Below are 24,191 nucleotides of genomic sequence, written 5' to 3' on the forward strand. Positions count from 1 at the left end.
CCCCCATATTTATTTCCAGAGATTTCTGTGGTTTCTTCTAGGTATGGCATATACAGTGTCCTCACTCGATTTGATCCATACTTCATGGTTTGAAGTTATCACAGATTTTCTAATTTCAGCATAGATCCAGATTTCTTTTCAGTTTTTTCCCTCATTTCTTATGGGTTTTAGGGAGGGAAGTGCAATAATCCTACCATTTCTCTATCACCTTTTTCTGAAGTTTCCTCAATAATGAATGTCCTTAAGGGGATATAAGGTTTGGAAATATTTGGTTTCCAACTATACCTGGAGTGTGCTTTGTGGATAGAAAAGATTCCATCCACCATGGTGATAGGGTTGACTGTGAGGGGAAAAGTCATTGGAACCGAGCAGAGACATTTCTTTTGGAATATTCTCTCGTTGAGACAGCGGTGAGAATGTCATTGATTATTATTATTACTATTACTGTGGTGGCTCTTTCTTTGCCTATGTCCCTGATAATGGACATGTTAGAGGCGAGGTCCAGATCTATGAAAATAAAATTGAGAGACGGACAAGGAAACCCTGCTACTTGTCAGATTAGGAAGTAACAAAAACCTAAATACTAATTGAGTCCTCTTTAGTCTGTCCCCACTGACCAAGTACCTGTTCTGTGAAAAGCACTGTACTAGACATAAGAGTGGAGACAACAACAGGAGTTTCCATATCCAGCGACGAACTTTTCAAGTAGATTTTCTGGTTCTTGTGGAGCTGATTCCGGAGCCCTCGCCCTGCTTGGAAGCTTGGTCAACGCCCAAACTGCCCCCTGGGGGGCGCTGATGACCAGAGAACGTCATAACAGCAGGCCTGCGCCTTGCTCAGTCCATCCTTGGGCCTGGGCCAAGGTCATTCGCCCTGATATTTCACAGCCAGGAGCATTCATTGACAGACTTCTGGGCTTTCCTTTTACAGTGCAGAAATTTTAACAGCTAGGCCAGGGGAGCTGTTATTTATCTCTCGGCAGAGCAGCTAATTAGCATCATCATGTACTCTAGACTAGAAAATGCCCTGTTGTGTAGCTTGTTGAAACTCAGGTTTGTCAGCAATTAATATCAGAGAAGACAGGGTCATGTCCCTTGAGTCAGTGCAGCACTGGAGAACTGAGACTTCTCAACTGCCTTTTGCCCCAAGGATCGCCTTGAAATCATGATTTTAATTTTGGTAAGAGAGAAATAAAAAGGAAAGAGTGGATCAAGTTAATATCAAGGCAATTCAGGACTGTCTGTTTCCCAGGTTCATCTCCCTGGGCCAACTAAAATTTGCTCTCACATTTGAGATCTTACCCATGTCATCCCTGATTTCTGCCCAGATTTTCTTTCATCAGTGCTCTCTCCATGGCTCTTCTTTCCCTTCATGATTTATCTCCTTATTTCTTCCTCCCGGGGACAAGACTGAAGTGGGGAAATGCCCTATTTCTCCTCACTGGCCACTGTGGTTGGTCAGCTATAAAACCAGCACCCTGTGGATCCTCATACGTGGTGTACAGAAAGCCTCACTGTCATCTGTTGTCACTGAGGGTACTGGCCACTCAGGTCTGACACTGAAGAAGTGGCCCTCTTCTCATGCCTGTCCACTGTCTTGAGCTTGGCAAAGAGGGGAAATAATCGGAAAAGAACAGGTGGTGAGAAGGAAAGGTGGGGGAGACGGGCCTGGTCTGGGCCTCCTCAGAAGTGAGGCAGCATTGTAGAAGCTTCCAGAAGCACACCCAGGTCTCAGCAGTGTCCACAGCCTCCCTCCCCTTCCACCCTGACATGCTTCCAGTGGGACCCAGAGCCGCGTGAATACACAGGACGTTGTGGGGTTTGTCTCATCCAGGGACAGCTGCTCTGCCTCCAGAGCAGACCTGGGCGGATGGGTTGTGACAGTCAAACCTTCATCAGAGGAACACGGCTGTGCTGCTAGCTAAGAGGTGATTGCTGGACTGAGGACCTGTCCATCTGCTGTTGCTTGTTGGGGGCTGATGTTAAAGTTCTCTGCTCAAATACTTCATGGCCAAATAAGCTGTCAGCTAGTTCCCTAAGAGCCAAGGCTAAGAAGATAAGGAATGACACCACATATATTAAGTTTCATTAAAGTAATTTTAAACATCACCTTTTTCATAAGTTTAGTAACTTGAATGAAGACTGGGTGGATTTTCCAAGGACCATGCAACTTTTTGCCAGCTCGCCCATCCTCTCCCTCCTTCCTCTCGCCAGGCCCGCAGATTTCTTTTGCACCTCATGCAACAGGTTCTGCATACTCTCAAGCTAGCCCCCTGCAGATTCTGATTCTATCCAGACAGTCCTGTCCAGTCAGTTTTTCAAGACCAGTTAAGATCACATTTTTATTCCAATTCAAGTATGCCTATTTCTCCATGATAGAATAAAGTTGCAGGTTGATTCTAATCCTTATGATTTGTCCATGAAGATATGTTATTTGGTCACATGACTTCAGAGTCCTACATAGAACACAGGTTCTGTATTTGCTCTGCATTCGGTGGCAAAGGGCTTCCACCACCTGGAGGACAGAGGTTACAGTTAAGACTGTGTGCTGTACTCCTCAGTAAAAGAATGGCTTTCCTCAGCCCTCCCCCCATAGTAAATGCTCGTTACCCACTTTCACAGAATCTATGCTTTTGACATTCTGGCTTCTTGGTGCTGCTGGGATTGTTAGCTGTTGTCACAGTCAGGGGCAGTTAACACAAAGTCTTGGGTACAGGTCTTAGTGGCATGCTGAAGGGAACCCTTGAGAGTGGAGTGTCTTTCTGTTTCCACAGAATTGCAGTGGGCGGGGGGAGCACTGGCTCTGGGTTCCAAGTGCCCCTTCTCCAGCTGGCAGTTGTCCCTGTAATGGTCCTGTAACATCTGCCAAGCTGCAGCCTAGCCCCCTCAGCTCCAGGGACTCTGTGGGAGGACATGATATACACAGCATCAGTGCTCAGTCACTGTTGATCAGTCACAGAGGAGAGCAGAACGAGGCACAAGATGGGCATGGATACAGTAACCGCACCCGATGCTTGATTATAGACCTGTTGTCTGCATTCCCCACTCGTTATCTTTGTATTGTGATCTAAGAAAGGACTCACATTACTGGTTTATTTGAAAAAAATTTTTCCATATATTTGGGAACGGATATCACATGTGTAGCTCTCAGGACAGGTGTGTAATTTGTGATTGGATGCCAGTGAGTGGCCGAGAGAGACGTGGATGGGTGATAAATGGATGGCTCTGGTCTCTCATTCATCTGAAAGCAACAGATGCTAGCTCCCAGACAGGGCCCTTCCAGCCAGCACAGTCACCATCTTGTCTCACTAGCGTAGATGAGTTACAATCCCCAAACTAAGCCCAGCTTAGTGGGAAGAAGAAGCGCTGTTTCAGTCCTAGCTCTGCTTTGCCCAGCCAGTCCCTAAGCATGGAGACTTGGTTACCCTGCAAGCAAGTATGAGTCTTCTCAGTTGGAGAGCTCAGAATCTGAGCTAGGAATCCCAAGCATTTTTTGTTTGTTTGCTTGTTTCACAGATAGACTTAAAAGCTAGAGCTTAAAACACTCAAATATTTGTAGAAGGGAGGGAGAGCAGTAATAGGTGTTAGAGGTTTTCTCCTCTAAATCAAGAAATAGGCTTTACAGACCATTGTTTCTATTGTAATACAGATCTTTTATTTTGCATCTTGTTGGTGCTTTGGCCTGTTATTTCCTGTTCCCACTAGTGGACAGAGTCTCCATCCAGAGCAGAGTAGACGCAGATAAATTATGCAGAAGATTTCAAAGCACTCTGAGAGCAAGGAGGATCAATCTCAATTTAGGTATCAGCAGAACTTGCTCCTAGACATGCTGGAGAGAGGGGCAAAGCTACAGTGTATTCTATCACCTTAGCCAGTTCAGAGCTAGGTTCCAAGTAGTGAGACCATTTTAAACCATTGGTCAGTGTCTGGAGAGAGATGGGGGAGGGAGAAATGCATGCTACTTTGCCGAGCCCAGGACCCAGGATGTCCAGTGGGTTAATCTATGGGAAAGTGGCCTGAGACACCCCAGGAAAGGGGCCTGGCCCACCGATGCTTGGGGCCAGCACGTGGGTGGCATCACTTCTAAATGGACTTCTTTGTTTCCAGGCAACGTCCTGCCCTTGGAGAATGTCTGGCCTCACTGGCAGCTGCCATACCAGTTGCATTCCTGGAGCCCACCCTTAACCGCTATAATCCACTCTCGGTCTTCAACACCAAAACCCCCAGGGAGAGGTCCAGTAAGTATCTTCCCACAGACATCATCAACCCATCCCATGTGCTGAGAAGAGAGCAGCTGGGAAGGCCTCGCAGGCCGGAGCAGCAGGCCTCCAGCACTGTTGTTTTACATGGTCCAAGAGGGGCCAGAAGCTCAGAGTTAGGGACGAGGCTGCACATCTCCATCTTATTGGAGAAATGAGCATGGGCCAGACTTTGTTATCATTAGGCTTTGGCTTCTTCTTCTGTAAAATGAGGAGGCAGTGCAGTTGATTTCTCTATCTCTTTAATCCTAAGACCACAGGGTCTCTTGTCTGTCCTGGATCTCAATTCTCCTTCTACACCTGGGCACGTGACTACTTTTTTGCAGTCCCTCTCCAGAGTGGCATCAGAATGGGCACATCCACACCAGTAACCTATTTATAGTCTTCAAGTCCAAGGAGAGGCTGTGCTTCTAAGAATGCTGACCATGTATTCTCTGTCTTCATGGAAGATAAGATACAGAAAAACATCAGGAGGAAGTGAAATTATACAAGAAAAAGAATTTTTTAACAGGAACATTGACACACTAAGTTCTATTACAGGATCTGCAAACTATGGCCACGAGGCAGATATGGCCCCCTACCTATTTTTATAAATAAAGTTTTATTCGACACAACCATACCTACTCATTTACATATTGTCTATGGCTGCTTTAGCACTGTAATGTCAGAGTTGAGTAGAGGCAGTAAAGACTGACCTACAGTGCCTAAAATATTTACTATCTGGCCCTCTACAGAAGAAGTTTTTTTTACTCTCTATTCTAGAATAACCTGGAACTAAAATCCAAGGCAGGTTGTAAACCTGCCTCTGGGAGTGGAAGGGGAGGTCCTCATATGTGGATTAATTGTGATACTGCTTAAGGGCAGTGGCATAGAATAGAGAAGCTTCAAGTAGGCACCTTGAATCAAGTTTGGGCTCTAGAAAGAGCTACCATGATTTGGTGTAATCTGGAGCAAAAATTATAAGCCGGATGGGTTTGAACACTGTAAGCCCCATCCAATTCTTTTTTTTTTTTTTTTTAAAGTTTGGGTTTGAACTTTATAAATTGATAAAATTCATAAGATAAGTATTCATTTCTGCGTATTATATTGCTTGCATTGTCTTGGGTTGTATTTGGAAAGCAAATCTCAATTAAAATTACATTTCACATATCTAAAAATTAAAACTACAAATTAACAACATCAAAGGTCCCAAAATTGCTACATAAAAAACTAACAGCTAAATTATATTCATAAGACAATTATGATTTGGGGGAATGGAGTAGAGGAATCAATATAGGCTTCAGAGTCAGATCTTAGTTTGAGTCACAGCCTTACTGTCCTTGTACAGGGCACAACCTTTCTCTGAATGTCTCTTTTACATGTGCCAATCCAATTCTTAATTATAGACCTATTGCCTGCATTTTCCTCTCATCGTTGTATCATGATCTAACAAAGGACTCACATTACTGGTTTATTTGAAAAAAAAATATTCCCCTTATTTGGGAACTGATGTCACACTGTAACTCACCAGGACAGGTAAGTAGCTGACTGTGATTGGTGCCTACTCCAATGAACAGTACCAGTGGACGGCTAGTCTTCGCAGCAACTCTATTTAGTTCAAGCCTCCTTCTCTAGCTGCCATGAGACCCTAAGGGAGAAGAGGTCTGAGAGAGAGAGAGAGAGTCCATGCCACGCCTCTCTGCCACCACTTTCTTCTCATCTGAGTGCAGTGGGCTAAGCCATGGTGGCTTTATTCCCGCTTGCTTCTCCTTACTTCAGATGACAGGAGCACATTGCCCCAGAAATGATCACCAGGACAATTTAGATACGGGCACTAACACAATTCCTTACTGAGCTAGAATACAGTGGAGACCAGTGTTCTCAGAGCTGGTCAAGAGAGAAACATTGCCTCAGCTTTCCAAAGTCCCACATGAAGTCTGTAGGTTCACCTTTTCCCACCCCCCTCAGCCTCATCTCACCCCTTTTCTCCTTTGAGACTAGCAAAAAATGTATTTCCGACCTTGTTTTTCTCTGCCCACTCATGATTCCAAGCGAGTCACAGCTTTGCTGCTCGAGTGGGAGCTGAGCAACAGGGGCCGACTTGAGTGAAGTTGAGAAGTGGCCATGTCATCTGCAGGCAAATGCCAGCCCAAGTGCTGTTCTCCAGCTCCCAAGGGACCTGGGGCCCAGTCATGACAGTTCTGGATATTTATATATTTATTCTGCTCCAATTGAGACTTGGGAAATAGTGTATCTCTGTCTCTCCACTGTCTCTGTAGTGTAGAACTGCACCCAAGGAAAGGAATAAACCTACTCTGCTCCTCAGTTCATAGAGGTACATTTGCAGGGCAAAATGAGGATGTGATGGAGACAGTGGAAAATCTGCATTGGCTTTGGGAGGGAGGGGAATGACTCTTCCATCTGTCTCCTTTCCAAGGGCTATTGGAAAAATGTTCCTTCTCATTTTATATACCTTTGCATTGACTTAATAAGACGTATTCATAAATAAAAAATGCGTGTTAATCATTGCATACTCCAAAAGAAGGAGGCAAGGTTGTGATTAGAGATGACATAGTCCTTCATCCATCAGTGATCATCCAATGCCCAATCCCCTAGAGCCTGTGTTTTTCATCACTAGATTAATCAGAAGAGTAAATGCTGACCATGTGCATGGCTCTTGACGAGTAGTGTGTGCGTGAATATGTATTCTGGGGTAAGCAGGCTTACCTGAAACCAGAGAATGACCGACAATGGCTTAATAGACTATAAGAAGGTAGACTTCACTCATTACAACGTGGGTGGCCTGAGGGATGGGGGTGGGGATGTATAGGGTGATGAATGATGTGAGCCTGTGGTTTAGAAATACAGTATGTACTGACTTATCAAGGCTTCAGTCAGTTGGACATCTCCTACTTGACATTTGGTGCTTTGCCAGCAGAGTTACTTATGTTAGTATCTCCAATGCCCTGCAAGATACTGGAGCATTTTCTTACTCATCCAAAAGTTACTAAGATATGCCTAGAAGAGGTTTAACATTGTTATGTGCCAGTTATTCAAAACTAGATAAATTCTTGGTTGTGTGAGACAGTGGTCTATTAATCAGAATATTGGATTGACCAAAACACCCTGTCACCAGCCTTCCATACCTTATTGGAATAATCAACCAAAGAGAAAAGAGGTCCACTTCCAGTGTAAGCCATCTGCCTGTATTGCTGGTGTTCTTTGATGCTGTCTTCTTGAGGGAAGAGCTGAGAGGTGAAGAAAATAGGACCTAAGAGTCTAACCCAGTGGTTCTTAAACTCTAACATGCATCAGAATCACCTGGAAAGCTTGTTGAAGTGTGCTAAGCCCTACCCCTAGAGTTTCTAACTCTAGGTAATGGAGCCTGAGAATTGGCATTTCTAGCAAGGTTGCAGGGGATGCTGATGCTGCTGGTGGGAGGGCGCCACTTTGAGAACTGTTAATCCAGAAGATGAAAAGACAGTTCTAATGATTCTCCCCAATGATCTTGTGTCCAATTCTAATAGGACCCAGCTAAGGCTGGTTTTCAGGTAGCTAACTCAGCAGAGTTCATTCTGTGGGGTTATTATGTGGCATTTGAAGTACAAAACACCTTCTGAATTGCAAATATTTGTTCCACTCAAGGACCGATTACATATAAATAACTTTTAAAGGTCATTATGATGACTGCCAGTGCAGCGACCTCAAGCAACTCTGTGTTTTTCTTAGGCAGAAAAGAAAGAGTCCATGATGATGTATTGTCAGTGACATTTAAATGTACACACACACACACAGTTTTCTCATTTATAATCTTACAGCACATAATTACAAATTCAATTGCATCTGTGGCAGTTGGCATTGTTCTGTGTGCAGAGCCTCAAGGTAGAAAGTTTGACTTCTCTGCCTTTACCTAACTACTCTGAGAGTGTATGTGTAAAGCTTTTTTGTTTGTAAGTGTCTCTCCAGACTCCCATGTTGTTGTCACCCAGAACTATTGTTGTTCTGCTGCAAGATGCAGGATAGACTCCTTCTCTGCAAATGACTGACATTGGCAATGGACCATATCTGACCTATATAGTTCCCTTCTACTGAAAACCAAAGGAATTCAGGGTTTGTTTGCTTTCATGCTATTTTTCCTTTGAATTGCCTGGATTTTAAAAGACATTGGTCCACTCCTGACTTCCAAGGGAGAGAGATCTTTAGCTTCCATCCATCAAAAAGCTATAGTGATGGCAACAGGAAGTCATCACTAGGGAATGGTGATAGGGCTTCATTGGGCCAGCTCCACAGCATAGAGGCTGCTGCAGGTCCATTGCTTTGCAGCTGCACATCCATCCCAGAAGAACTCCTTGTCTCAACTGCAGATTTGTTTTCTCCAAGATAGCCAGGATTATTCTTACTTCTGCTCCAGGTAGTACAACTGTGGGAGAAATCAAAACAGTCCCTTTCAACTGGCCAATATTCTTAACGGTCAAGAATTTGGTATGGCCTCTCCTATTAACCCTTCAACTCCTATGAACCTAAAATCTAGAAAGGAGAGACCTCAGGCCATTAGTAACCACAACAGCAAACGGCCTGCAGGCATAACCCAATTCACTAGACAAATTTTATTTAAAGTCTTCTGCTTTGTCCTTGGATATTCATAAAGACATTGTATTTTGCTCCTAACATAGAAAATGATTTTCTGAAATCTTCTAGTGAAACCAGTGTTCTGAGAAAATGCTCCACATTTTTCCTGTGGCTTCTTGGACTCCCTAGCTCTTGTGGCACCTGATGCTTTTGCCCCAGTTTGAGAAGTTTGGTCTGAGGGTAAAGCACACACGTGATCTGCCTCCTGGGCCCAGGCGGATTCTGTAGGAACAGTCAGATCAGTGGATGGATATGCAAAGCTTTGGGCTTGTGCTGCTTACTCAGAACCGTCCCCTGTCCCTCTGCTCAGAGCCGTTGTTATCTTCTGACCTGTCAAGAACCTCAGGATGCTTCTGGTCCTCCTGTCTTGCAGGGAAGAATGTCCTTTACCATCAGGGGAGCAGGACAGATAACCCTCGGTTTCTTCTGTTTCCAATCCTCGTATCTGACAACTCTCCCTGGTTTCATGTCGAACTCCTTATGTCCAGTAAAGTGACCTCAATCATTCAGGGTGAGGAAAAGATAGGGCTAACTCATTATTCCTTTTAAACAAGCCTTCAGAAACAAAAGGTTTAAGTGATTGACAGGAAGTCAGTCAAGTCACCTCAAGTCATTTATAATTTCTGTTCTGAAGCCAGAAATCGATGCATATGTGATTTTTTTTCCCCCAAAATTTCAGCTGGATGGACAGTATTATTTTCTTTAGTCCAGCCAAAGGAATATTTGGTGAAAGGATTTTGTTCTTCTGTTTCTAAACAGTACAGATATGATTCAGGTGATTGAATTATGATTTGGCAACCAAACACTGTGGCTTTTCTTCTCCTATTACTGCCTTTCCTGCAGTGAACACACTAAGGCCCAGGCAGGCAGGCTGGCCAAGAGGGATAAACCAAGAAACAGGCTTTATCACAGAGAAATCTTAGGAACTGTGCCTCAGCCCCGTCTCTGTTTTGCTCCTTTCATCATATGTCTAAGTTTTTTAACCTCTGTATAACATAGGAAGATCCACAGCCTCTGAAGGCTCCACAGCTATGCACAGACAGCTGGAGGACAAAAGCTGCTCCACATCCATGTTTATCCCATGAGGCTCTGGAAAGTTATGTCTAAAGACCAAAGGAAGGGGGGATGGAGGGAGAGAAGGTTGCACCCATTGTTCTTTTGAATTACTGTCCCTCTATTCTTCCTTTGCCCTCTCGGTCAGTTCTGGGGATGCCGGACACAGTAGAAGAGATGTGTCCTGACATCCCCCAGCTGGAAGGCTTGATGAAGGAAATCAATGACCTGTCGGAGTCTGGGGCCCGGTACACAGAGATGCCCCACGTCATCGAGGTCATCTTGCCCATGCTCTGCAACTACCTGTCCTACTGGTGGGAGAGGGGACCTGAGCACCTTCCTCCCAGCATGGGGCCCTGCTGCACCAAGGTCACCTCTGAGCACCTCAGTCTCATCCTGGGCAATATTCTGAAGATCATCAACAACAACCTGGGCATTGATGAGGCCTCCTGGATGAAGCGCATTGCAGGTACCAGTGCCTTTCTCCCCAGTCCCTGGCAAAGGAACCAAGAGAGCTGGATTCTCTTTTCATCTCTTTTGTTTATTCTATTCTATGAGTCTGTTTCTGTTGCTTATAACAAAATATTTGGAACTGAGTAATTTATAAAGAAAACAAAATTTATTGCTTATGGTTTCAGAGGCTGGGAAGTTCAAAGTCCAGGGAACACATTTGGTGAAGGCCTTGGTGGTGGCAACAGTGAGCCAGGGGTCTCACATGGCAGAAGGTGGCAGAGCAGAGAGAGATTCTCAAGTGCTCTGCTTTTAAAGCCCTCAGAACCATGCCCCTGACCACCATTATTAATCCATTTTCTGTGGCATGATCCTACAATCTAATCACCTCTTTTCGATTACCATAATAGGATTTCCCACGCCTTAACAGTTACAGTGGGAATTAAGCTTCTAATATATGGACTTTGGGAGACACAATTCAGTCCACAGCATCCATAATGGTTTTGAGCAAACTCTGTTCTATCTTTAAACTTCCCCCCGCTGCTACCCCAGTTGCTTAACAGTAAAAACAATCGATGTTTTCTCCTGAGGTTCCTAGAGCAAATGCTCCTACCCACTCTCCTACTAGTTCAGGCCCCACAAATGATAAACTCCACTCAGCGCCAATGACCACTACTCTATTTCCTTTGGTATTTCATAACTCCATTGGCTCTTATGCTAGTAATTGTCCATAATTTTCTTGGTGAGTGATCCTATGTATTTTCCACATGTATAAAAATCACTCCCTTCTGGGCTGACTGTAAGTTCCTTAACACTACTCTGCACTTCTAGTTCACCTGATGCTTTTTAGACACTCTCTAATGCAGGTTCACAGTAGCAGCACTTCGTTTTTGTTTTGTTTTTGTTTCTTTCTTTCATACCCCTCTAAAAGTCCTTGCATCCAGTAGGCTTTTAATGAGTGTTATTAGCCAATTTTCTGCTGCTGAAGGAAGCTCAAAAAGTGACAAGCTTGGAAAGTGAATAACCATACTTTCCACAGTCAGGAAACCACAAATATTTAGTGTGCTCTATGTCAAACTAGAGTCTGAGGAGGCAGTAGCTAAACCAACATCATTGGGTTTGATGGGCCTACAGTGTAGATAGTGGGGTCCACAAGTAACAGCTTCACCCATATAATGTCCTGGACCAATGGCTAAACTAAAGGGAGCTATTAACCCAACACTGGGTATTTTCCTTCCTGGACAAATAAATAAATGTCCTTCTGCAAGACTAAGAAAATTTCCTGCCCACTTCCTGTCTCAGAAATGAACTGAAGTCAAAATTGTAAATGCTGTGGATGCTGATGGCTGTTAGATAACATAGGCTTCTGTGAACGTATGAGTAAATAGAGTTGGTGTTTCTTTCTTACCCATCAGCCCTAAAATATTGTTAATCATAAGGCAATTTTTTGTTGTTTTCTTATGTCTGACTTTCTGCTCAATTTTTCTATAAACCTAAAACTACTACAAAATATAGATGATTGTGTCAAAAAGACAAGACAACTTTTTGATGAGCTCTAATTGGTAGATCTGAATTAATGGAAGGAAGGGGATCAAAGAATTTGCTCACTTCCTAGAGGTGCAAAGAGGAAAAGTGTCACAGCGTGAGGGACACTGATGAAAACTGAAGTTTGGCCTGTTATTCCACAGGTGAATCCAGACCTTACCTAATTCCTGGTGACTAAACAATACCAATTTTAAATAGTAACCCCAAATCACCCACATCAGGTGTAGCCATTCTCATTACAGATCAGAAGCAGAGCTGCGCCTCGGAGAGGGCTGACAAGTCACAACTTCTTGGTTAATGCATCTCATCAGAGAGCTCCCTTAATCTTCTCTTTCTAAACATGTCCTTCTTATAAAAGTAAAAACTAAGAGAAAGCAAGATTAGAAAGAAAAATTGCTTGAATGTAAGCTGTTTCCCATTGAAATGCCCTAAGCTAAAGAAACTTTGAAATATACGTTCAGATGTACTTGTCAATGGTTCATGACTCTTATTCATTTTATTTCACTTGTTTTTTTTCTCTGATTTTTATCTTTAAAAAGGACCAATGGAATAGGATATTCTATTGGTCTAATTCATAATAGGATACTCAGTATCTGATCGGAGTAGACATGTAGGCTTTCTCTTTCTCTTTAAGAAGGCCAAAATGGCAGCCCCAGTGATTGCTTGTTCTGCATCTCCTCTTCTAGCGATCACTCCAGCCTTTTCTGTTCATTTATAGCTGTTATCAGCATTATCTGCCTCCCTCGGGCCCCGGAGAAGCCTCCAGGCAGTAGGTTGGCAGTTCTCAAATATTGGGAGCTGAGAACTGTAGTTGGGATAATTTGCTTTTAACAACAGACTTTTCTATAAAATAACCAGAAAGCATGTACTGAGTGCCTGCCCTTGGCTCAGCACAGTACTGGTTAATATGAACCAAAGGCTTCCTTCGGGGAGTTGAAAATGTAGCTCAAGGGCCCAAGCCAACACGAGCAGACTATGAAATGGTGCACAAGAGTCTGTTATGAGGCACTAACAGGTGTGGCATAGGCCATGCGTGAGGAGTCCAGGGTGGCAGGGCTCCCCGTGGGCTGGAGTAGCAGAGCATAGGGCCCTTCTCCTGAAGCTGCCCCTCCAAACACAAGACACTCCTGCTGTGGCTTCACGAGAGGGAAGTGCCGAGGGGAAGATTCAGGAAAGCAGCAAGAGGCAGGTGCCATCCTGAGGTGATGGGATTTCCACAGCCCCACCTCTCAGTACCACTTCTCCCATTGTCATCAGTTATCATCATGTGTGACACCAGGGGACGCCCTTTGTTTGCAAATGCAGTGTACGCCCAGCCGATCATCAGCAAAGCCAGGCCCGACCTGCTGAGAAGCCACTTCATCCCAACTCTGGAGAAGCTGAAGAAAAAGGCCGTCAAGACGGTGCAGGAGGAGGAGCAGCTGAGAGCTGATGGCAAAGGTGACACCCAGGAGGCGGAGCTCCTCATCCTGGATGAGTTCGCTGTCCTCTGCAGGGATCTCTACGCCTTCTACCCCATGCTGATCCGCTATGTGGACAACAACAGGTGCGGGGAGGCCTCCGGAAGGCTGCCTGCCCCTCTCTGGGGCCAATCTGGACAATAGGATAGGATGGAAAGATGGAGCTGGGTGTGTTAATGGTGAGATGAAGGGAAGTCACACCTGCCACCACCACCAGTAATCCCTGGTGAGGACCTCTGGGCGGTGCTTTCCTTGACCAGTGATTCTGTGTGGTCTGTGGCACTGCCACCCCCTCGTCATCAAAGGTCCCCACAAGTCAGAGGGAGTTTGTGGATGAAGGGCAGCAGGGACCCTCTTCTGCCCCTCTGAGACCTGAGACCTGCTGTTCAGTCCCACATGCCCTCAGCAAATATCACCTGACTGTGTCAGGCACTGCTCTAGGGAAGGGATAGGAGTGAACAGAACAGACAAGCTCTCTGGCCTAGAGAGCTTTCATTCTGGGGCTGAGGAGCATAGACAAAAAAAAATAAAACAAACAAGTAAATTATATAATGCAGGGTAAGGGGAATTACAGTCCCCAAGCGGAGTGGTGTCACGGTTTTTATAATAAGATGTTACTGAGAAAGCAACATTTGAGCCAAGACCTGAAGGCAGTGATGTTGGGAACCATAAAGGTCTGGGGCAAGGGCGTTGCCAGAAGAGGGAACGTCTGTTGCAAGCCCTGAGTGTGTTCGGGGTATTCAAGGGATCACAAGGAGGCCAGTGTAGCTGGAGCAGAGTGAGGGACGAGGAGAGCAGTAGGGGATGGCGGAAAGGCGACATGGGCCACAAGTGCAGGCTTTGGAGACTGCTGTAGGAGCTTCTATTCTGAGTGATATAAGCAGCTGGCAGAGGTTTTGAGCAAATCTGTGATGTGATCTGCTTCGCCCTTTGAGCACTGCAGCGAGGGCTGGGGTAAATGAGGAGTGAGAAGACCGGTTGGGAGGCTCACGATGATCCAGTCAGGAGTTGGTGGCGATCCATAGAGACAGAAAGCAGATTAGCAGCGCCAGGGGCTGGAGGGAGGAGCAGGGAGTGACTGAGGGGACTGGGGTTTCCTTTTGGGGTGATAAAAATGTTCTGGAACTAGATAATGACAGTGGTTGCAAAACATGTGAATGTACTAATTATCACTAATGGGAAATTTTATGTTATATGTATTTTACCACAGTTGGGGGAAAAAAAGGTGATGGTAGCTGAGGCCAGGGGGGAGCAGTGACGGTGGAAGAAGTTGTCAGATTCTGAATCTGTTTTGAAGACAGAGCCCTTGGGAGTTCCAGATTGGGAATGGGAGAAAAGAGGAGAGTCAAAGATGACTCCAGGAGTTTGGGCCTGAGCAAGTGGAAGAATGGAGTTTCTAGCAACTGAGTAGGGGAAGATTGTGGGCATGGCAGGGAAAAATGAGATCTTTCATGCACATTACATTTAGTTGCCTATTCAGTATAAAAAATGAAAATGTTGAGTGAGCTTCCAATGAGAATTGGAAAGTTCTAGTCCTTCTAGTGACCAGCCCCACCCTAAAGTTATCTAGTCTCCCCAAGGGTCACCTCATTAGCATAAATCCAGGTGTGGTCAAAGGGGTTCCAAATTTCGGGAGTTTTAGGAGCTCTATGCCAGGAATAAGGAGAAAAGACCAAACTTATCCAAGTGCATGTTTTTATTATACTACATACCCTCTTAAAGTTTAAGGGCCTAAAGTATAAATTTGGGAATGTTTAATTTTTAGATACCTATTACATTGATAGAATGCAGGAATATGTGGGGAAACATTGCTAACTTTTTGAGTCATATCCCATTCTGCCATGGAAAAGAAATAGGTCCAGATATACTCATTTTAGCATTTTTTATAAGGTAAATTGCACTTATTTATAATAATTTATTTACGATTACTTATATTTAGCCTTTCTGAGTAAACACCTTACACACACACACACACACACGCACACAGTCTCTCATCATATATTTCCTTACCTACCTGCTAGAAATTATACTCACTTTTGCAAGAGAAACACTGCTTTAAGGGTCATCATTTTAGTCATTTCTGATAACATAATTATGTTAGCAGTTTAGAGAAGGAATTTGTCAGAATTTGAGGTGAAACAATAATAAAAATTGAGTAAGGTTGCTCCTGGAATAGCTCTTTAGTAACATTTGTCACTAGTGACGATCAAGACTCAAGACAGTGTGTTCTACTTACAAGGTGCTTGACAGTTGCTAAAAATGGCAATGTCAGAGAGACTTTGAGATCATCATTAATTCATTCGTCTCCACTTTTCTTCCTGTTCTCCCCTGAGCATCACAGCCACATGAGCCCTGTTAGAAACTCACCCTTCCAATGTGAGTGCTGTTACCTTTTCCAGGTCCTCTCTTCATCCAAAAGAATTAGCTGGCTTTGAATCATGGAATTGTGGCATTGGCAGAGATATTAAAGGTCACCTCATCTTACCTCCAACTAGATGAACAAATACCCTTTCTTTTTTCCTAGCACAGGATTTCCTGCCTCCGTGGTAACTGGGGGAAGTGGAGGCAGAATGCAGTCTCACCCTCATTTCACACGGTTTAAACCATTTTGAACTCAAATCTGTAACTCCCACCCCTCGGCTGTCATTTTGCTCTCTTGAGCCACACAACATTATTCCAGTCTCTCTTGTGGGAGCTAGTTAAATATTGAAGGGAGCCATCTTGTCCTTTCCTCGTCGTCATGTTAAACCCTTGTACTTCCTTCAGCCCTGTCATGGCATTGTTTAAAGTGTCTCCAGCGCCTGGACACTCTTCTGAAGAGAAGCCTCCATTGGTCAGTGTTCAGCCCAGCTCCGTCTCCTCATGCCCGGAGATGTTAGTCAAGACAGATTCAAAAAGTCTCTCTGCAAGAGGCAGCAGCTTAGCCGCCTTTCTGGAAATCAGACACATTTAGAACATAGAAATGAACTTTAAGTAGTGTGATTTTTGGTGAAAACCCATCTCTCAGACTGTTGAGGGGAATCAGTAAATCCTGAGCAGACAGGAGGTTTTGGAATGTGGCTGAGAAAAGCTCTTTCCTCCAAGTCAACCTGACTGTGAAGGCAGGACCATGGCTTTACTTTCTTTCAAAACCTGATAACTTGTCTGTTTTGGTATTTTTATGAATTTCTTTTTAAATCGAAATGCATTGATTATACATATTTATGGGGTACAGAGTTATGTTTTAAGACATGTATACAGTGTGTAATGATCAAATCAGAGTACTTAGCGTATTCTTCATTGCAAAAATGTACCATTTCTTTTTGATGAGAACATTCCAGCTTCTCTTTTAGCCGTTTGAGAACATACAATAAATCTTTGTCAATTATAGATGCCTAGCTCTCCTGTACACTACTAGAACTTATTTTTTTCCTATCTAGCTGTAATTTTGTGTCCACCAATCAACCTCTATCTGCCCCCTCGCCTTCCCAGCCTCTAGTAACCACAATCCTACTCTCTGCTTCTAAAATTTAAAATGTAAGTCTGAGTCTTCTTACTCTTGCCATCACCCAAGATTCTATTCTCACCGTTCTCATTTTCTCTGTTAATATGCTCAGTTATTTCATCCGCTTGAGTTGATTCTACCATCACCTCCCTATGGCAGATTCCCAGATCATTACCTCTAAACCCAACCTTCTCCCCCACCTCCAGCCTTGAATTTTCCAACTGCCTTTGGCAGCAAGCAGTGCAGATGATAAAAGAGAGCCACAGATCACCTGAGATTGTCCCTAACAGGATCAAGCTCCTAAATGTCAACAGAGATGGTGAATCCTGTGGACATGGGGAGCAGCCGGGAGAGGAGGCTGGTTGCGTCCCTTCGGGCAGAGAGGGCACAGTGAGTTGGTGTGCCTGAGGGAAAACATTTAAGGAGATGTTCTTTACACTCACCACTGTGAACCTGAAGAAAGAACCTCACTAGAGATAAAGAGCAAAGATCTGCCTCTTTGCTCAAAGAAGCGGGTACTGCATTCCCACACAAAAGCAAAGAGATCAAAATTCCCTTCTTAATCCCACCAGCAAATGTTAACTAAGGTTTTGTTTTGGTGCCTCTCACTCCCCACACTCCCTGTGGCTGTTCTTTTTGGGGGCAGGATAAGATATGACTCTTGCCTCTTTCCACTCAAGGCATAGTAAACCTGCAAAGCTCATTTAAACCAAAACACTAAAGAATGAACAGCTGGCATTTCTGATAAAACTTGACTCTGAAAAAGCACTCCTGAAAAATCAATATGAAAGAAATCAAAAAGCATTACCAAATTTAAGCCTCAAGTTTGAATTGCATTTGGCTGCTCGTAATGGATAACTGACTACAGTGGCTTAAGGAAGTGAGAAGCTTAATCTCACACATAAAAGAGGTCCAAAGATAGCCAGTCTGGGGCAGTGTGGTTGCCTGCTCCTTGTTCAAGACCTCACTCCTTTGTCTCTACTTCTTTTTTTTTTCTGGCGGATGGCAGGTATGAGGATCCAAACCCTTGACCTCGGTGTTGTAACACCAGGCTCTAACCAACTGAGCTAACTGGCCAGTCCCCTTTGTCTTTACATTTTTAACATCAACTTTCACCTTCAAAGTTGTTTTATGGTGTAATATGCCAACAAGAGGTCCAGCCATCATATTTTCTTTCCAGACAGGAAGGAGGAAAGCAACAGGGGAGTGGCAAAAAGGCACCTTCAGCGATCCGATCCCTTTCTAGAGAGCTTTTCCAGGAGGCCCATCCAACAACTTCCACTTTCATCTCATTGATCAGAACCCAATTATGTGGTTATAGCCCCAGGGAGGCCAGGTGATGTGGTCTTTGGCAGGGCACAATGCTACCCTGAACAAAATGGGGTTTTGTTACTATGGAAGAAGAGGCAAAAGAGTATTGGGTAGACAACACTAATGACTACTATATGAAGGAAAAGACAGTTGAATTGGAAAACAAGAGAGATTACCCAGGACAATAAGGGATTCAGGAGATAAGAGAGGGGTCCAGAAATGATCTCTCATGAGTCTTTAGCTGAGTTCTCCGTGAATGGACAGAAGATACAGGCTGCCCAAGGCAATTCAGTCTGGTGCTTCAGGGCTTAGGGAACTGGCTTTTGATAGCTGTTATCCTGCAAGGGGCAAGAGGCATCAGGTTTTCCAGACCATTTGTGAGAGCCAAATTTTTCCTTAACCTAGGAAAGAAGATAGGCAATTTAACTTCTGTGCCACTGTGATATGATGTGATAAGAAATATATATTTGGTCTTCATCCTTGGTTCCTGGCTCAGAGTTTCTAAAACCCTTAGAATTTCCTGAGTGGGGCGAGAGGGGCATCTTTTGTTATTCATAATAAGCCCCTTTCAACCATCCCTGAGTTTATGCTAATGAAATGACTCTTGGAGGATGGAGACTGGTTGCCAGAGGAACTAACCATGTGGTTAGAGGATTGGAACCTCTGGGGAGGGGAAAGGAACTAGATACTGAGTTTGATAACCAATGGCCAATGATTTAACCAGTCATGCCTATGTAATGGAACTTGCATAAAAACCCTAACTATGGAGTTTGGAGACCTTCTGTATTGATGAACACGTGGAGGTACAGGGAGGGTGGTACCCCAAGAGAGGGCATGGAAGCTCCATGTCCCTTCCCCCATACCTTGCCCTATGCATCTCTCTTATTTTGTTATTTCTGAATTGTATCCTTTATAATAAATTGGTAAGAGTAAGGAAAGTGTTTTCCTGAGATCTGTGTATGATTCTAGTTCAAATTATTGAACCCAAGGAAGGGGGTTGTGGGGAGTCCTGATTTTTAGTTATTTGGTCGGAAGTACAGTTCCCAACCTGGGAATTGCAACTGGTATCTGAAGTAAAGGCAGTCTTGTAGGATTGAGCTCTTAACCTGTGGGGTCTGTGTTAACTCCAGATAGTTAGTTTCATAACTGAATTGTAGAGCATTCAGTTGGTGTCTGGAGAGTTGGAGAATTGCCTAATGTGTCAGAAGCATTGGGTAGAGGAACAGTGTTTTTCTTTTTAGTTACTCTGTCCAGATATTTGAAAATGGCAACTCAGGCAGCCCTTTTGAAATATAACTTAAATGTGTAAGATGCTGAGGGGCAAGACAACTTGTAGAAAATGACTGAATTCTACTGCAATTCAGCCTTATTGCTGCTACTGTGAAATTTCATAACCTAGCTTGATTTAAAAAAAAAAAAAAAAGAGTAATGCCTATTTATACGGAATTTCCAAAGCATCTTAGAGGACATAGGAGGTACTTGGTCTCTGCTAATACACTTCAAATCACAGTGAAAAACATACTGTCTTCTAAATTTCATTCATAAAAATGGCTTTGAAAGAAAAAAGCGTGGAGCATGAACTGTTGAGAGTGCTCAGAATTTCAGATTGCTTAGAAATTCAGCTTCACAATGACAGAGTCAAAGACAAGATTAGAGGTCATAGTGACCAAGACTTTCCTGGGTTTTCTAGCCATATGTATTAAAGGAGGCCTGATCCAAAACTTAGAGCTTAACCTTCATTGACTCACCAGTTTAAAGAAGAAACAAAACCTACCTTTAACAATTTTGAAATGTTGATTTCTGGCATCTGTTTGCTAAGATGACCCTTGAATCCTTCAGTGAAAATGGAAACGACTATTGTAGTTCCTTCAAAAATATTTCCCCCAATGACGTGCCTGTATCTAAGCATGTAAGGAATATATTGATATTTAGTCTCCCTAATGATTGCCTTCATAAGGGAATACAGTTTTATCTGGATAAATATGTGTAGCCAATGTTGGTATAATTTTTAGGGTGTGAGTATTTTAATCCTTGCTGAATTTCATATACCTATTCATTTACTTTTCAACCCAGATCTAACTGGCTCAAAAGCCCTGATGCTGATTCTGACCAGCTATTCCGCATGGTGGCAGAGGTCTTCATCCTGTGGTGTAAATCTCACGTAAGGACACATTTGGGCCCTGGATTTAGGACAGTTATGAAAGGTACAAATCTTGGAAAACTTTCTTGTAATGTTTGCTTTTTTATTTCCCCTCACTTAGAACTTCAAGAGGGAGGAGCAAAATTTTGTGATTCAAAATGAAATTAATAATTTGGCATTTTTAACTGGAGACAGCAAAAGCAAGATGTCAAAAGTAAGTCCTTAGAAACGAATTGTAAAGACTCTTCAACCTTGACCTTAGTCGTGACTTGGATCTATTTTATATTTTGTGGGTGTTAGCGCTGTACTGCATTTAGGTCAAACTATGTAATCAACAGTCTCTACTGTTGTTTCTTTGAGAATGTGCCGGAAGAAACTGCTCTCAAACAAGCATGGTCATCACATTTTCTGAATAAACAGTTGCTTGTATGTCAAAAAAGTTTAAGTTTCAAGACTTGCCTAAGGCATTTTAGAGATTTCCAAAACAGAAGCTGCTGATAGTGGTTTTAAAATAGGACTACTTCCTGTGTAGTGAAGCTTACAAAAGTGTACATGCCTACAGCCATCTTTTGATTAGCTAGAAAGAAATTACCTTACTTTGAAGGTTTCAATAACACATGCTCTTCTATTATGCATGTTTTCCTCCTGTGGAGAACATTCAACACCTGTTTTATTTCAGTTATGTTGACCTCTTAATGCCTTCTGTTTATTTTCCATGACAGTTGCACTCAGAAAGCCAAACATTCATCCATTATCCTGCAGGAAATGTTTGAAATAGGGCATATCAGACATCAGTCTGAAAAAAGAGTAACCTATAGGGAGGAGTGTAGCAGGAATACAGGAGGGGGAAATTGGCCTCCCAGCTCCTCCTGAGTCAGCTCCGCACAGAGGCTTCACTATTTTGAAGAGAATTCTCAGACATGCTCCTTCAGGTGTACATACAAAAAGCAAAGCCAACTTAAAAGTGATGTTTTGTTACCAGCTGTTATGGCTTACTTTACCCTTCACTCTGTTCTCCAAGAAATGTGCCTCAGTGAGGGTGGACTGTACATGTCAAGTATAAATGACATGCCATACCTGAGATGTGCGTCTCTCTCAATGTTGGTACAGTGCTGCCTTTGAGGAACGTGAAAGCAGAGTGTGCATGGGGACCCTCAGAATTGAAAGTCAGTTCTGGCAAGATGGGAATTATGGGTTTGTAGCAAAGCCCTTGAGTGAGCATCTTCCCAAATAGCCATTTGGGATGGAGGACCTGTGTAAGTGGAGCTGCAGACAAAGCGCTGGCACAACACTAAAACTGAAAACTTGAGCACCTGAGCCCCACCAGGCATGGCTAGCTCTGGTCACTGGCAGTCACTCTGAACTTTCCATCTCTTCCATCTTCTGTGTTGACACTAACACTTCTTCTAGCATCCAAAAATTGATTGTTAGAATTTAGAATACACTCTAGATATACACTAGAATGCACTCTTAGTGTACACTGCCTTACAAAGTTTGATAAATTTCGCACATACAAGGCAGAGGGATCAGGAAGGTATATTGACATTCTTTGCTGCAAAGGAGCTGTATGGTGAATCCTTTTCAGCTTCTGATAATTTTATCTGACTTCCCAAAATTCATTTTGCCATCACCTTTTGGTAAACCCATCTGCTGCTTATGTGAGGTACACAAGGTAGGATTTTTCAGACTTCAGCTCCTTGGGACATCTGACATTATCTTAAGTTGTCTCTGTAGGGTCTTCTTACAGCCAGTACAGACTCTCCTTTGACCCCATCTATCTACAGAAAGTCAATAAATCCCGGGTGGATTCCATTCTATTTTCAACTTGGGGTGGATCCGCTGGCTTAGGACTGAGCCAGCTAGTGTCTGTTGTGATGGTCAGGGATGGCAGCAGAGCAGTGGCAGTGACTTTGATGCAAGGATTTGGATCCCAGATGAGCAGAAATGGCAAAGACATCTCAGTGCACTGGTGATGAATGGATACTCAAGGTCCTTTTTACATTTGGAATGAAAGGAGGTGACAGAAAATGACATTTCAGACTCACCTACTAACAGACTAACCTGACATTTTGTTCATTCACATCACTGAATGAGGAAAAGGGGATGTTTGTCTTGTCAGAGGATGGTGGTGTTCAGAATCTGGGCATCTTCTCTGCTGGTAAGGTTAGTCTGCAGGAGCAAGCTCTTTTATTTCCACTGACATTGTATGCCAGTTCTTTCTTAGCAGCATGGGATAGGGTCAAAGTTACAGTGTAAGGGATGTGAGGACACTCCCTAGATGTTAAATAATATTTGCCATGCTCCTCAGCGTAACAAGTATTCATATTGTTCCTTGATTGCCAATCAAGATACAGAGTGCAGTAATAAATAGACTGGATACTAAAAGGAAACTAAGTCCTGCCCTCGGCCCAGCTGTTGACTAAAGCTACAACCTTGCGTCATTCTTGTAACTCCTTGGGCCCCAATTTACCAATCTGTAGAATGGGGTTGAGCTTACTATCTGACTTCTCCCAGCTCTACTAAGATGCTCTGGTGATAAGTCAGATTTCAACAGTATCTGGGATAGATTGATATTTGATAAATGCAGTGCATTATTTCAGATGAAGAAATACCATGCCTCCAATAAGCAACTCACAGCTATTCCTGATATTGTTTGGATGTAGAGCTATGTACTGAGGGTCCAGGGAGGGGGTATTCTTTCTATCATCAGTTGAATCCCTATTGCCTTTGCTCCCTGCAATTAGATGTTCTCTCTACTGCCTGATCTGAATGGTCACCTGCCACCTGTGCTTGCTTTTAATCTCCTCTTCATTGAATTCTGGTGTTGTATAAATGACACTGACCTCCATGCATATGGCAGCCTTTGTGGAGGCATGTGTATGTGAATGTGGCATGCCACACACACTGCATATGCCATTGTGAATAGAAAAGTCGTGAGGAAAATATACAGCAGCCACACTCTTCATACTTGATTAATTGAATGTCTGTTCAAAGACATGTTACTTTTCTGGCAGCTTACACAGATTTTGTTCTTAAGAGATCATTGTATATTTTGTTTATATAACACCAGTTTGCAAATATATGTTAAGCTAAGTATAACTAAGCTGAGCAAGTGTTTTTTTTGTTTTGTTTTGTTTTGTTTTTAAACTTGTTTTGTTTTCTGGAAAAATGGCAGCAGCTTCCTCGGAAGGGAATGGTAAGTTAGAACATGTTTAGCCCAAGAAATGCCAGTTCCTTGACCAAGGATATAAACAATAAAAAGAGTTGTGATGTAGGAAATATTAGAGCTCTTCATGGTTTAAAGCCATGGAGCATGATTTCAGTGGATTGAAAAAAGGCAGGAAATACTTTAGAAGCTTTCTTTGAGTTTTCAAGGGCATTCAGAGTTACATGCGTGAGTTTCTTTTTGCTCCAGTCTCCCCTCTTGTTCACTCTCCTCTCTCTTTCATTCCCTCCCACCACCTCTTTTCTCTTTTCTCTTTAGTCCCTTTGATCTTGCACTTGTGCGGTGCAATCACGGTCATGCGCATGTGCACTCTCTCTCTCCCCAACATGCGCACACACGCAGGCGCCCGGTCCCCTCCCCTTCCCACGTCCTCCCTTCCCTCTTCTCTCACTGCCCTCCTTCTTTTGCTGTCTCTGTTTTACTTCTCCTCAGACTGACTTCTGCAAATTCTCCTTTTCCCCTAATCGCTCACGTTGGCTTTTCTTGTCTTCATTTCACTTCCCCTCCCAGTGGGGACAACAACTTCCCATGGCAACGTTTGCTTCTGTCCAGAAGCTTCATGCAACCTCTCCCTGTGCTGTCTCCATGCACTGTGTCCTCCCCGAACTCCCTCATCCCTTTAAATTCTGTGTTTTTTCCTTAAGACCTACACATAC

The 24,191-nt window shown here is 43.5% G+C and overlaps 1 protein-coding gene across 1 annotated transcript in view; it reads left to right on the forward strand.

Annotated features, from left to right (window-relative positions):
* RYR3 (ryanodine receptor 3) overlaps positions 1 to 24,191 on the forward strand; it is a 491,041-nt gene that overhangs the window by 416,704 nt on the left and 50,146 nt on the right. The window contains exons 66-70 of the mRNA XM_063091474.1: positions 4,107 to 4,237; positions 10,068 to 10,388; positions 13,220 to 13,460; positions 20,243 to 20,330; positions 20,431 to 20,523. Coding sequence (XP_062947544.1) covers positions 4,107 to 4,237; positions 10,068 to 10,388; positions 13,220 to 13,460; positions 20,243 to 20,330; positions 20,431 to 20,523 — 874 coding nt within the window. The remainder of the gene's footprint in view (positions 1 to 4,106; positions 4,238 to 10,067; positions 10,389 to 13,219; positions 13,461 to 20,242; positions 20,331 to 20,430; positions 20,524 to 24,191) is intronic.

This window comes from Cynocephalus volans, chromosome 3 (genome assembly GCF_027409185.1).
Source record: "Cynocephalus volans isolate mCynVol1 chromosome 3, mCynVol1.pri, whole genome shotgun sequence".
NCBI lineage: Eukaryota > Metazoa > Chordata > Mammalia > Dermoptera > Cynocephalidae > Cynocephalus > Cynocephalus volans.